General features: G+C 35.6%; 1 protein-coding gene across 1 annotated transcript; it reads left to right on the top strand.

The window, feature by feature from the left end:
* Nucleotides 1-8: 8 nt before the first annotated feature.
* Nucleotides 9-2,729, top strand: LOC141714604 (uncharacterized). Its single transcript, XM_074518115.1, has one exon. The coding sequence runs from the start codon at nucleotides 9-11 to the stop codon at nucleotides 2,727-2,729; it is 2,721 nt and encodes a 906-aa protein (XP_074374216.1).
* The last annotated feature ends 11,941 nt before the right edge of the window (nucleotides 2,730-14,670 follow it).

The following is a 14,670-nucleotide window of genomic DNA, read 5'->3' as shown; positions in this document are numbered from 1 at the left end:
TAATAAACATGGCAGTTTCTCTTAAGGATCGTTGTTACCCCGCCCGTTCGGCCCAGCCTTCTTGTATTACTCTCCCACCGGTTAATGGTAATAATTTTGAAAGTAAAGGTCATCACATTAGCATGTTATCTATATTTACCGGGAGTGAAGGTGAGGATCTGTATCTTATTATTCATGAATTCGAGGAGGTTTGTGCCTTACAAAAACTCCAACAATTAACCGAGGATTCCATTAGGCTTAGACTAATCAATTTCGCACTTAAAGAAAATGCTAAAAAATGGTTATATAGCCTACCTGTTAATTCTATTTCAACTTGGGAGGGATTCGTAGTCATTTTTCTAAAAAAATATTTTCCAAATCATAAGACTACGAGACTTACAAATGAGATTAATCAATTTCATCAAAAGGAAAACGAGTCTTTTTGGAAATATTTTGATAGATTTAAAAATCTTTTGTCCCAAGGTCCCCACCATAGAATAGAAAAGTGGAGACTTTGTAAGATTGTTTACGAGGCCTTAGATAGTTCTACAACCACGTTGTTAGATTCTATGTGTCAAGGGAAATTTATGGAAAATGACGAGGATCAGGGTTGGGAGTTTTTTGAGGAACTAGCAGAAAAGACCATGTTGTGGGAGTCTACTAGGGAGCTAAATAGGGAGCCTAGTAAGCGCAATGAAACACTCGGTTCATTAGCTAAAAAAGGCTTGCATTTAGTTGGTAATTTTATAGCAACCGAAGCGAAGTTAGCTACTCTCACTAGAAGATTAGAAGCTTTAAAAACCACTAATGCCCCTTCCAATGCGTCTATGTGTGCGAACTATAACTCTCATAGTCATGGACCTCAAAACTTTCAAGAGTTTGAGCAAGTGAATGCTATGTTTCAACCTAGACCTAGGAATGACCCTTTTGCACCCACATACAATCCCGGGTGGAAGAACCACCCGAATTTCTCATGGACCCAAGGCCAAAACTACCAATCTCCACAACCCACATTTCAAAAGCCTAATCCAAACTCTTACCCCACTTCTAGTCAAAATACTTATCCAAACCCAATTCAAGCACCTTTGAATCCTCCCGGGTTTAATGATTCGGATAAGAGACTTAACTCCTTAGAAAAGAGTATTGAGGCTTTGCTAAAATCTCAAACTAATTTGACTCAATCTCAACAAGCCTTCATGCAAACCATGACCCAAGATAGGCAATTATTGAATTCCAATGCCCAAGCCATATCTAAGTTAAAGGTTCAAATGAGTCAATTAGCTAACACGATTTGTGAGCGCGAGAAGAATAAGTTTCCAAGTCAACCCGAGGTGAATCCTAAATTTCCGCTTAATCAAAGACCTCATGATGTGAACGCCATCATCTCTCTACGCTCGGGAAATCAAGTGAGAAATCGAGTTGGTGTTGATGCTAATGAAGAAGAGAATTCGAGTTCGAAACCTAATCCCTCACCTTTGAGTCCTAGTCTACATCACTCGAAGCAACCAGAGAATTTCGAGTCTAGCGAAACACCTCATTCGATTGCACCATCTTCGAAACCTAGCCCCGATTTGTCCAACGAAAGAGTCTTTACGCCGAAAGCTCCGTATCCTCAACAACTTATTTCGAACAAACAATCGGCTCAAGTAGACAAGATCCTAGAAGTTTTCAAGCAAGTTAAGGTCAACATTCCTCTTTTAGATGCCATTCAACAAATTCCTTCATATGCTAAGTTTCTAAAAGAGTTGTGTACTCATAAACGAACCACTTATGTTCCTAAGAAAGCCTTTTTGACATCTCAAGTTAATTCAATTCTCTCAAATGAAATTCCCGTGAAATATAAGGACCCCGGTTGTCCTACTATTTCTTGTGTCATAGGCAACACATTTGTTGACAAAGCTTTACTTGACTTAGGTGCTAGTGTGAATCTTCTTCCGTATTCTGTCTACCAAGAATTAGGTCTAGGTGAACTTCAAAAGACCAATGTCACACTTCAATTAGCTGACCGTTCTATCAAAAGTCCTAAGGGAATAATTGAAGACATGTTGATTAAGGTTGGTGATTTTGTTTTTCCCATTGATTTTGTGGTCATAAAAACTGGACCGGTCAAAAATCCTAAAAATCAAATTCCAATCATTTTAGGAAGACCTTTTCTAGCAACATCCAATGCCTTGATTAATTGTAGGAATGGTTTAATGAAACTAACATTTGGAAATATGACTATTGATCTCAATATTTTTCATGTCGGAAACCAATCCAATGACTATTTTGACCAATATATAGAAATTAATTTAATTGATAAAATGCTTGATATTGAAACCATGAGTGTCGATGATGCTCTTGACTTTTGCTTGAATCATTTTGGTCAAAATTGGGTTGATTCCGATTACACTAATAAGGTCAATGAGATGTTAGAGTCCACTATTCCTACAACTAACCAAGAGCTTGAACCACTCCTTTTGTCCCTTTATCAGGCTAGTGAACCAGTTGAGCCAAGTCCACCAGAATTAGAACTCAAGCCTCTTCCTAACACTCTTAAGTACAAGTTTCTTGGTCCTAATAAATCTTTTCCCGTCATAATTGCTTCTAATTTGACCCCATCTCAAGAAGAGGAACTTTTAATTGTGCTTAAAGAGAATAAGGTTGCCATAGGTTGGAGTATTTCTGATATTAAAGGAATTAGTCCGGCAATTGTCCAACATAGGATTCACTTAGTTGATGATGCTAAACCATTTAGGGAGCCACAATGATCAGTTGAGATTTGAAAATGAAGATCTAAATTCTGATTCTGTAAATTCTGATTGCTTAAATCCTGATCCTATAAGTTCTAACGGGTTAAATTCTGATGTCATTGAAACTGTGGTAACTACTCCAAGGGAAAATGCACCTGTTCAGGGGGAGCAATTTGAAGATCCTACCACAACTCAAGTCTCTCAAGAAGCATTACAACCTGTCACTGGCTCTTCAAGTTCTGATGAGCCAAATTCTGATAATTCTGGAAACTCTGATTCTTTAAATCCTGAAGGATCCAACTCAAATTCTGAAGTCTCAGAGAGCATAACTACAGGGGGAGCATCAGAAAATGCTGATGGAGATAGCATGGATCATGCGGGAGGATCCAGTTCTAGAAATCAACTTTCTTCTGCAAGGAAGTGGACCAAATCACATTCACCTGACTTAATAATTGGAGATCCTGAAGCATGTGTCAGAACTAGAACTGCAATATCAAATGAATGTCTCTATCATTACTTTCTGTCTCAGACTGAACCAAAGAAAGTGGATGAAGCTCTTCAAGATGTTGATTGGGTGCAAGCAATGCAGGAAGAGTTAAATGAATTTGAAAGAAATAATGTTTGGACCCCAGTGCCAAGACCAAAGAACAGATCAATTGTTGGCATAAAATGGGTGTTCATAAACAAAACTGACAGTGATGGCATAATTATAAGAAATAAAGCAAGGCTGGTTGCTAAAGGCCACTCTCAACAGGGAGGGTATTGATTATGATGAAACATTTGCACCAGTTGCTAGATTGGAAGCCATACGAATCTTTTTAGCTTATGCTGCTCACAAGAAGTTTAAAATTTTTCAAATGGATATGAAAAGTGCTTTTCTCAATGGAGAATTGGAAGAAGGGGTATATGTTGAACAGCCTCCAGGATTTGTAGATCCAAAATTTCCTAATCATATCTACAGACTTGATAAAGTACTTTATGGCCTTAAGCAAGCTCCAAGAGCATGGTATGAGACTTTAGCTCAATTCCTTCTAGAAAGTGGATTTCATAGAGGTACAATTTGTAAAACGTTGTTTTACCTCAACCATGGAAAAGACTTACTTTTGGTACAGATATATGTTGATGATATCATATTTGGTTCCACAAATGCCAAACTCTGTGAAAGGTTTGCAAAACTAATGCAGTCAAGATATCAAATGAGTATGATGGTAGAACTTAGCTATTTTACGGGACTTCAAGTCAAGAAAAATGAAGAAGGTACCTTCATAAATCAATCCAAGTATACCAGAAATTTACTGAAGAAATTTGGAATGCAGGACTGTTCAACTGCATCCACTCCCATGGCCACTACAACCAAGTTAGATAAAGATACTGGAGCATCATCTTTTGACGATAAGAAGATTACTAGACTTGAAGATCTCAATGATCATGATCAGCTGAGATTTGAGAATGAAGTTTTAAATTCTGATTCTGTAAATTCCGATAGTCTAAATCCTGATGCTACAAACTCTGATAGGTTAAAATCTGATGTTATTGAAACTGTGGTGACTACGCCAAAGGAAAATGCACCTGTGCAGGGGGAGCATATTAAAGATCCAACCACATCTCAAGAAGCATCAGAACCTAGAACATGCTCTTCAAGTTCTGATTCATCAAGTTCTGATGGGCCAAGTTCTGATAATTCTGGAAATTCAAATTCTGATTCATTAAGTTCTGATGGGCCAAATTCTGATAATTCTGGAAACTCAAATACTGAAGGATCCAACTCAGAGAGCATAATTTCAGGGGGAGTATCAGAAAATGTTGATGGAGACAGCATGGATCATGGGGGAGCATCCAGTTCTAGAGATAACCTTCCATCTGTAAGGAAGTGGACTAAAGCACATACACCTGACTTGGTTATTAGAGATCCTGAAGCAGGTATTAAAACTAGAACAATAACATCAAATGAACGTCTCTATCATTCTTTTCTTTCTCAGGCTGAACCAAAGAAAGTGGAAGAAGCTCTTCAAGATGCTGATTGGGTGCAAACAATGCAGGTGCTTCATCAAGCATAGTTCGTGCATCTTCAATAAGAGTTCTATTCTTTCTTTCAACAACTCCATTTTGCTGTGGAGTTCTAGGAGCAGAGAATTCATGCTTTATTCCATGGTCTTTGCAGAACTCTTCCATAATCATATTCTTGAACTCGGTACCATTATCACTTCTTATGATTTTCACAGAGTCTTTGACCAATTTATCCAGTTGTTTGACATAATCAATCAAGATAGATGCAGTTTCACTTTTTGTGTGCAAGAAATACATCCATGTGTATCTGGTAAACTCATCTACTATGACCATAGCATATTTCTTCTTTGCGATAGACAAGTGTTGGTTTCTTGTCAACCATTATCTCATAAGGAGTCTTGTCAAGATCTTTGTTAATCAGGGTACGATTTTGAGTGTAACACACTGTGTTGACAACTTCAGCCCAGAAGTAAGTAGGAAGTCTTGATTCACTTAGCATAGTCCTTGTTGCTTCAACCAAGGTATGATTCTTCCTTTCTACTACCTCGTTTTGTTGTGGAGTTCTTGGAGCTGAATACTGTCTTGAAATACCTTTCTCTGTACAGAATTCATTTAAAAATGCATTCTTGAATTCTATCCCATTATCCGATCTGATCATCCTGACAGGTAATTTCACTTCCAGCTCAATTTTCTTTATATGATCCACTATCAGCCGAGGTGCTTCATCCTTGGATTGTAAGAACAACACCCATATGTACTTCGAGAAGTCATCGACCATCACTAAAACATATCTTTTCCTTGATAGTGACAATACATTCACTGGACCAAATAAATCCATGTGAATCAACTGAAGAGGTTCAGTTATGCTTGTCATTTCCTTGCTTCTGTGTGATGCTTTCTTTGATTTTCCTTATTCATGTAAGTCAGCCATTTGGGTGCTAAGAATGGCTTATATGTCTGCATTGCATTTAACCTTATTCTCTAGATATTCATTCTTTTGCTTAAGGTCTTCTAGTCCAACTACAAGCAATTCTAGTTCTTCATTCCTAGAGGTTAAACTCTCATATTTAAGAACTAACTTATCATTTTCCATTTTATATGCAACCATGCTTGTATGAACATTATACAATTCTAAAGTAAGTTCATGCACAGTAGATTTGTATTCAAACACAGTCATATCTATAGTGGTAAGTTCAGGATCCTGAGATGATTGCGATGATTCCTCTGCAGAGTCTGCCATAAGAGCCAGATTCACGTACTCTTCCTCTTCATCTGAATCAGTATCATCCCAGCTTTTTCCTTCAGCAATGTATGCTCTTCCATTTTCCTTTACCACATAAGCATTCAGCTTCTATTTCAGCTTCTCATTATTCCTTTCCAAATCTTCATAAGTTTCCTTCTTTTCATAGGAGTCGTTTGACTTTGCAGCCTTGGGTTTTCTGCAATAAGATGCAAAATGGCCTAACTCATTGCAGTTGTAGCATCTTGTTTTGCTCCTGTCTATCTAGCTTGACTTGTAGCCTCCTCTAGAGCTTGACCCTGATGAGTAGCTTCCTTTCTGAAATCTCCCTGATGAACCCCTGGGTTTGTAGTTGGGCTTTCTTCTGAATCTAAGATGACTAAATTTTGCAGCCATATAGGCCATATATTTTTCCTCCAACTGTTCAAGTTCTTCTTGCGTATAGAACTCACTTTCATCCTCTGGCTCACCATGAGCAATTTCAGCTACGAAAATTTCTTTGATTATTGAGGAGGGTGCAACATTATTTTCTTGAGCTTCAGGTTCACGAACTACAAGTGCAGTGGTTTTTGCAAGTGCCGTACTCTTACTGTCAAGAGAACCAGGTCCATAGATAATAGCTCTTTGCTCTTGCTCCAGCTCATGTTTTCTCAGCTTTCCATAGATCACATCTAGAGACATAGTGATAAAATCTGCTCTTTCTCTGATTGATGTGTTCTTTTGTTCCAGGTGAACTGAGAGCGTTAGCATAAACTTTCTATTGGACTCACGTATATGATAAACTTTCCCTTGCAGCTTTAATTCACTTAATAGTCTTGTATATCTCTCAAAGAGTGAAGACAGTGCTTCTCTGGGTAGAAGTTTGAATGCCTCATACTGAGTCATCAAAATATCCATCATGTTTTCTTTGACTTCTTCTGTACCTACCATTAAAAGCTCAATGGTTTCCCACATATCTTTCGCACTATTACTTCCTAGAAGTTGATGACTCATATTTTTATCGGTCGATTCCACAATTATGAGTTGAAGGCTTGTGTCCAGATTTATCAACTCCTTGTCAGTTTCCGTATATTTAGACAGATCCCAGGGAGTGGATGAGGAAGGAATTCTTACACCAGCTGTGGTTGTGGATTCAGCAACTACTTCCATCGGAACATAAGGTCCATTCAGTAATATCCCAATGTAAAGTGGATTCGAGGCTTTCATAAACAACATCATATTTTTCTTCTATAGGTTGTAATTATCTCTATCGAATGGGGGAACCTTTATACTTCCAATTCTTTGGTTGTTCATCATCTTGGCGGAATTAAATAATTTAAAGTTCAAAAATTTCAAGAAATAAAAAATTTTGAAAATTAAAAAATTCAAGAAATTTTTCAAGAACTTGTTTCTTTCTCCGGATCTTGATTTGTATGTCAATCAACAAGCTCTGATACCAATTGTTAGTCCCAAAGTATCGTACAAGGGGGGTTGAATACGATACCTATAATCTTTTTCGATTCGATTCAAGTTCTTCGTTAAGAGTACGGAATCAAAATAACACAAAATAATTTGAGGAATATATTGTTTTATTAATATAAACCTTGAGGTTGCTACAATCTAATCAAAGTATTGATTAGCTACAATAAATTCAACAGCATAATAGTATGTTTACAAGAGTAATAAATGTGAAGCTTTAATGGAGCTCTCGTAAGCTTTCTGTGTTTGCTGAAGAAGATAACTCACTGTAATGAATTGCATTCATTCAGCTTATTGTAGACTTTTAAATTCAATGGACAGGTGGCATATTTTTGTCCACACATTCCATTTAAATTTACAGCAATAAATTCAATGAATACATCTCTTCTATGGCGACCAGGAAAGCCTTCTATGGCGACTGAATATCCCCTATGGCGACCGGGGGATTTTCTCTGGCGACTGCATATCTCTTGTGGCGACCAGGGGATCTTCTATGGCGACCAAAGACATTTCTATGGCGACCAGTAGATTGACTTGTACTGAGATCCAACTTGAAATCCTATGGCGACCAGGTAGACAGTCTTCTGTGGTGACTAGAGCCTAGGGCGACCAATGGTACCATAGAAAATCTCTATGGCGACCTGTGTGGTGCCTTAGAGATTTTCTCTATGGCGACTAGTTCTATGGCGATCATAGACTTAGTATACTTCTATGGCGACCAAATAGAAGATTGTTATGACTTAGAGTATTCTTACTTTTGTCAAAACATTCTTCATTGTATCAACATTTTCTTCTGTAACTGAATCAAAATCCCTTCTTGAATACTGATGTTTGGTGCACTGGTCTGGTTCATAAACAACTAGCATTGAGAGAATCCCAATTCAATTTAACTTGAGTTTCTAAGATGATACAAATGGATGTTTATCCATTGTTTCTTTCACTGAACCCTTGATCTGTAACACTTGGAATCAATTCATGTAACTGATGCTTAAAGTCCCTTGTTGTCTTATTCTTCATGGCTGCTTGAACATTACAATGAACTTCTTCCAATGATCTGTTAGAGGACTTAAAGAGTCAACTGCATCATTTGGTTCTTTGTGTTTATCATGTCTTCATCTGGAGGGTTCATGTGCTTCACAGTTTAATATTGTTTATCTATTTATGTTTTCATGTTGAGTTATAAATTCTCGATTACATGTTACAATACATTATGTTTTACAAGAGAACACCATCATGTGGGTCCCTAATAATCAAGCTTTGCCTTTTATTATTTGTTTGAGAAACAAAAAATGACTTCTTCATTTCTTAGTGCAAATTATACTTGATATGCAACTTGATTATTAACCAGGTGGGTCCCACATGCACATGATTTCCAACTCTACTTATTTTGTTTCGGCTCTCCTATACAGCTCCTTGAAATAATTCTTGTACCACCTTGGCCTGTAACCTATTGTATCTCCAAGTCTTCTAATCTTCTAATCTCCGGGACTTCGTACTTTAAAATATTTTCAATCCCCTCGAGTACAAAAACCACTTAATAGTATTTCTAAAAATAATACTGCATTTTCTTTCACGGATCACTAACATCTAGTGGAAGGGTATGGTTCATAGATGACTACTTCCGCTATCAGGCCTTCGTATTATACCCGTACAAACCACTGTTAAGTCTTCTACCAGATACAAACAACTTCTCTTAGAATCCTTGAGGTCTTCACACTGATTCTGCTAACTGTTTCGAATGACTTCAACCTTATTCCTACGTTGCCTGAACATGTTAATGAACTTCATACGGATCATTGTTGATCTCTTCTTCACTGTAGCTACCAAAACCATCATGTATATGCCCAATAAACAGTCTGTACTGATTCTAGTGAAATATAGATTATTTTTTAAAGTCCTTTGTTCTATGTTGAGTTATCCAAACCAGTATTATTGAGCTATACATACAGTTTCAATTTGCTCAACAATCTCCCCATATTTGACTGTTACACCTGTCGGTCAAATAATAATGGAGAAGGCACAGTTTGGAGGATAACTCAACTAACCATAACCAATAATCTTCAATCATCTTTCAACTTTTATCTCTGGACTTAAAACTAATACTATCTCATATCTACCGCATCTTCTATTCACATTCAACTTCATCAGAGAGTAGATTTTTCTCCCCCTTATATAAAGTTGGAGATAGATACGTCTTCCAAAAACTGTCTTCAATAATCTCCAGATCTTCCCATAAAGCACATAAAAAAAAATTTGGAACTCAGAATTGAAACCCAATAATCTCTCCCCCTAAGATGAAGAATCCCCTCCTTGGTACAATAAAGTTGAAAACTCCTCTTCTTAATCTCAGAAAGACTATTGAATCTTGAGAATCTCTTCATAATCTATCCCCCTTAGTTGAGTAATCCTTCAAAATGTATCAGAGTGGAATCTTAGGATCAAACAACCAAGTGAAGAAATTATGTATGGTAACCATTTTCTCACAGTGCATGTGTGTGATTTCTGTCTAGTGATCTCACATTGTGTTTCACTTCACTCTGCACTCAAGTGTTTGTCACTCAGTCTCACAGTGTGTCACTCACTCAAAGCTCGAAACATTCAAGTGTACCTGCAAGAAAATCCTTTTCATAGAAAAGTTGCCTTCCACCTTCAAGAATGGAAACTCTCAGTCAAGAGATTCAGAAAGGTTCCTTCTGAGAGGGGAAATTAGGACTCTTTTAAATGGAAGAATTCCTGATATCCCTCAATTTCCATGAAGAATGATACCTCATAAACTCGTCAGATGATATATGAGTCCTCATTTACAAGTTATAATTTTGACCGAGTTAAAATCATTTCCAGATTTATATTCTTGGAAGATAATCAATGATCAATGATATGTCATTAGGGATCAAAGATTTCTTCTTTAGTCTGTGAAGACTTATCAGAGTTACCAATCCGAGAACATAAATCCATATTCAATATCAGAGTATAGATAGATGTACCCTAGATCTTAGGATCTTAACCCAAATTAAGAATAAGAGATTATAAACATAGACATGGTCTAGTATTCAACCATTGTTAGTGACCTTTATATGGTATAACAATGATTGTTGTGTAAATACCTTCCTCGTGTGTGTGAATCTCACATGTGCATTGGAAATATTTAAATCAAGGGGTAGTGACTCACATTCAGATGCCCTCGCTGATAGGCGAATTTCAATAGATACCATTATGTTGGGAGAATGCACCTAGTAACTGTATATGCATTTTCAGCTCTATATCCTTTTGAGAGAATACATACGGGCTTACAAATGTCTCAGGTTATAGATACTCCACTTCTTTGTGAGAGACAGAGCTGTAGGGTTGACATTTCCTTCCTTATATCCTTTTGAGAGAATACAGATGGGCTTACAGATGTCTCAAGTTATAGATACTCCACTTCTTTGTGAGAGACAGAGCTGTGGGGTTGATCTTTCTTTCCTTATGTGGTGCTACTTGGCACAATCTCCCTTATTCTCATCACAACTCCAATACCAAAAGGTATTGATACCAACTGTTACTTTAGATGTATCAGAGCAAAAGCTTGTACCAAATGGTGAATATATTAGAGCCAGGTAAACGAATACTGTTTGAGAAGTGTTTGGTTCTAATGACTTGGGTTAAAACCTATGAGGTGTGATAGGCTCATAATCAGTTCCTAAAACCACCGAGGGTTGATGATAACAAACATCCAAAGTACAATATCAGATAATTTAGTGATCAATAACAGAGTAATCTCAGGTCCAAAGAGTTTTACCTTTATTTACCACCTGATGGATTCATAAAGGATGTCTCAGATGATCATGCTTTCTGATTCTTTGATAATACTAGTCAATCAAATCTCATTAGCTTAAAACAGTTCATGTTAGTCCAATATATATTGTTGTGCAAGACATGCCTATATAATAACAAGACTAAGTCATATTGACAACCCTAAAATTTAGTTGTTTGATAATCAACTTTGTATTTTGTATTGTATTTATTGAGTTTGTAAAAAGGTTAAAAGATTAGACTGGGGTATTTTTTTATGAACAAATTCAAGCTAAGGAATAAACTTTGAAAGAAGATCAAGCCATGATCATGCCTCAGAGAAAAGTGCAGAAGCTTGGAGTTGAATAAAACCATTCTAGGAAAAATGTTTTAAGTCAAGAAACCTACAAGTCACAGATCAAGCAATATCGAGAAGTCATTCGAGAAGTCCAGAATGACTTATCGAGAAGTCCAAAATGGCTTATAGAGATGTCTTGGAGATATCGACAAGTCAAATGAAGATGTGAAGATTGAAGATATCGACAAGTCATTTCTGCATGTAGAGACCTCAGAGATCTCGATAAGTCAAATGAAGATGTGAAGATTGGAGATATCGACAAGTCAATTTATCATAGAGATCTCAGAGATATCGACAAGTCAAAATGCATATAGAGATCTCAGAGATATCGACAAGTCAATTCTGCATGTAGAGATCTCAGACATATCGACAAGTCATTTAACATGCAAAGATCAAGAGACCTCGACAACTCAAATATACCTATAGAGAACTCAGAGATCTTGATAAGTCATTATACTTATTGAGATGTCACTTCTCTATAGAATAAAATGGAGATCTCGATATGCCTTTAAAATACAGAATGCAAATAAGTTCAAGATTCAAGATTATCAGTCAACAAATGATCTATCAACTAGATTTAAAAGTCTACAAAGTAGTTGGGAGAATACTAGATCAAGGGCCAACATTAACTGGACAAAGGATGGTCACAGACCTGCAAGATTCTGCACAGATTTGCTAAGCTAGAAATGGAAATAGAAAAAGGTTGCTTTAGAAAAGAGTTTTGTACATTTTAGTGCAAGTCTTCTAAACCTGTGCTGCTAGTGTATAAAGCATGCACTGGTCCTTAATTTAGGTGTAACAAATAGATTCATATTTTCTTGTATTCTCTCAAGGAAGAAGCTGAGTTCTTATATTTTTAAGAACACGTAATTTGTAGCAAGACAAACTTAAAGCGAGTTTTGAAATATTGTGCTTGTTGTTTATTTTTGTTAGCATAATATCTCTGTAAATTAGAAACTGCTTTGTTCACCAATTATCCAAACTGCGTAAAAAGAGTAAAAAATCAAAGAAACACATTCACCCCCTCTCTATGTTGTACTCAATATCTAACATATATAAATAATATAGAGGAAGGGGGTGAACGCTGTTTTAAACCTATAAGACTTGTATAAGGTAATCAGAGTTTAATAAATATACCAAGATCTAATATCAAGGTTAGAAACTTTAGCATAGCAGAATCATCAGAGTTAAGTCCAAAAGATCATCAATCAAGTCATAAAGTCAATCAATTATTCCAAGATTACATTCAACAAGTCTGTACCAATTGATTAGTCATAACAAGACTAAACCAATTAAAAACTACTCCGACATAACTGAGTCACAACTATCATTAGTCATGTTGCACATTTATTGTAGCGTAAGACAAGCAGAGAATCAGATGGACCCAGGTATTTGTTGTCAGATTCATCCAGGGTCTAGACTAGACTATCATGCAATGTCTAATCATACAAAATCTAATCATAGTAAATAAGCTAATTGCATAGGATCTTATCATATCAATCATAGTTATGACATAATCACAAATTAGAGTACAATAGGATCAAGATGTGTGTGTATGCTAAAATAAATATCAATATCATGAGTGGTTGCATCAAAGAAAAAAAAATATAGCATGTAAACATTCAAACAACTCATATATTGCTTTAATAACTATAACTTACTTACCACTAGCATATAACATGTAACGCATGGTAATCAGTTAACTTCAAACAATTTTACAAACATGGATATATATATATAATTAAATAGTTATGTAAACTTACTTTCCCCTCAAAGAATCATCATAGGGGTATTAGAGTTTACCCGCATCAAATTATATTTGTTGATTTCCAATTAGTTGGACAAATTCAACATTTCAAGTTCACTAACCAACTTATTGAAGGTGACTTCATCAAGTGGCTTCGTCAAAATATATGCAATTTGATCCGTTGTGGGAGCGTAATGAAGTTCCACAATACCATTCATTATATGCTCTCGTATGAAATGATGCCTTATATTAATATGTTTGGTTCTTGAATGCTGAACATGATTGTTTGAGATTTCTATGGCACTTGTGTTGTCATAGTAGATAGGAATATTCTTCAAATCAAGTCCATAGTCTCAGAGTTGGTTTCTCATGCAAAGAATTTGAGTACAGCAGCTTCCAGCAATAATGTATTCAGTTTCAGCAGTAGAAGTAGTATAACGACTCGTGTAGTTTTCTTTTATTTTAATATTTAAAAGTGTAATAAATTTTTGAATAATTAAATAAAGGTGTGTATTGGTTTTGGCAGCAGTTACTGATTGTTATTTAATTATTTATTTATGATTTGTTGATATCTGGAATTGAATTGTGTGATTTATTAGTGAGTTATATGATTTTATTTCGCTTGTAAAAGTGATTTTGTTGTAGTTTTAATTCCATAAATACTTGGATTATTTCTAAAATTGGTTTTATAATTTTATAATTTTAATAATTATTTTTAGGACTTTATAAAATTGAGAAATCAATATTTTATTAATTATTTATTCATAAATGATTTTCTGAGTGTGTTTATTTGTAAAATCCATATTTAATTCAGGAATTCTTTAAAAATCATGAAACTTATATCTTATTAAGTTCGTGTTGTTCTGAGAATTTTAAAATTATTTTGGGAATTTTCGGGATTAATTTTACCCGTGCGTTAATTCGTTTAATCGATAAAAGCGGGTATAAGTGGCATTTCAGAAATTATTCTAAAAATACAAAATTTATGTTTTTATAAACTTCGGGATATTTGTAACATTTTGAAATTATATTCGCGATTTTCTGAAATTATTTTAAGTGTAGCTTGGTTCGCTAATTGTGAGATGCGGACACGAGTTGCATTTTAAAAATGTTTTAAAAAGTATGAAAATTTTATTTTATTAATTTCAGGATTTTTAGAAAATTCTAAAATCATTTTCGTTCTATTTCGACAAGTTATTGTTTACCGCAAATACCGTTATAAGGTTAGATCAAACCTGAAACTCGATACGGTCCAGGTAAAAACTGACACGTGTCCAATCAAAAGACACGCGGCAACATAAGGAAATAAGGGGGGGTGACTCCTGTTTTTTTATAACAAACATCAATCTCTCTGTTTATCTCTCCGCTCATCTCTATC

This window comes from Apium graveolens, chromosome 3, assembly GCF_009905375.1.
Source record: "Apium graveolens cultivar Ventura chromosome 3, ASM990537v1, whole genome shotgun sequence".
NCBI classification, from domain to species: Eukaryota; Viridiplantae; Streptophyta; class Magnoliopsida; order Apiales; family Apiaceae; genus Apium; species Apium graveolens.
The sequence above is the reverse complement of the archived record's forward strand: the minus strand, read 5'-3'. Positions and strand labels throughout refer to the sequence as shown.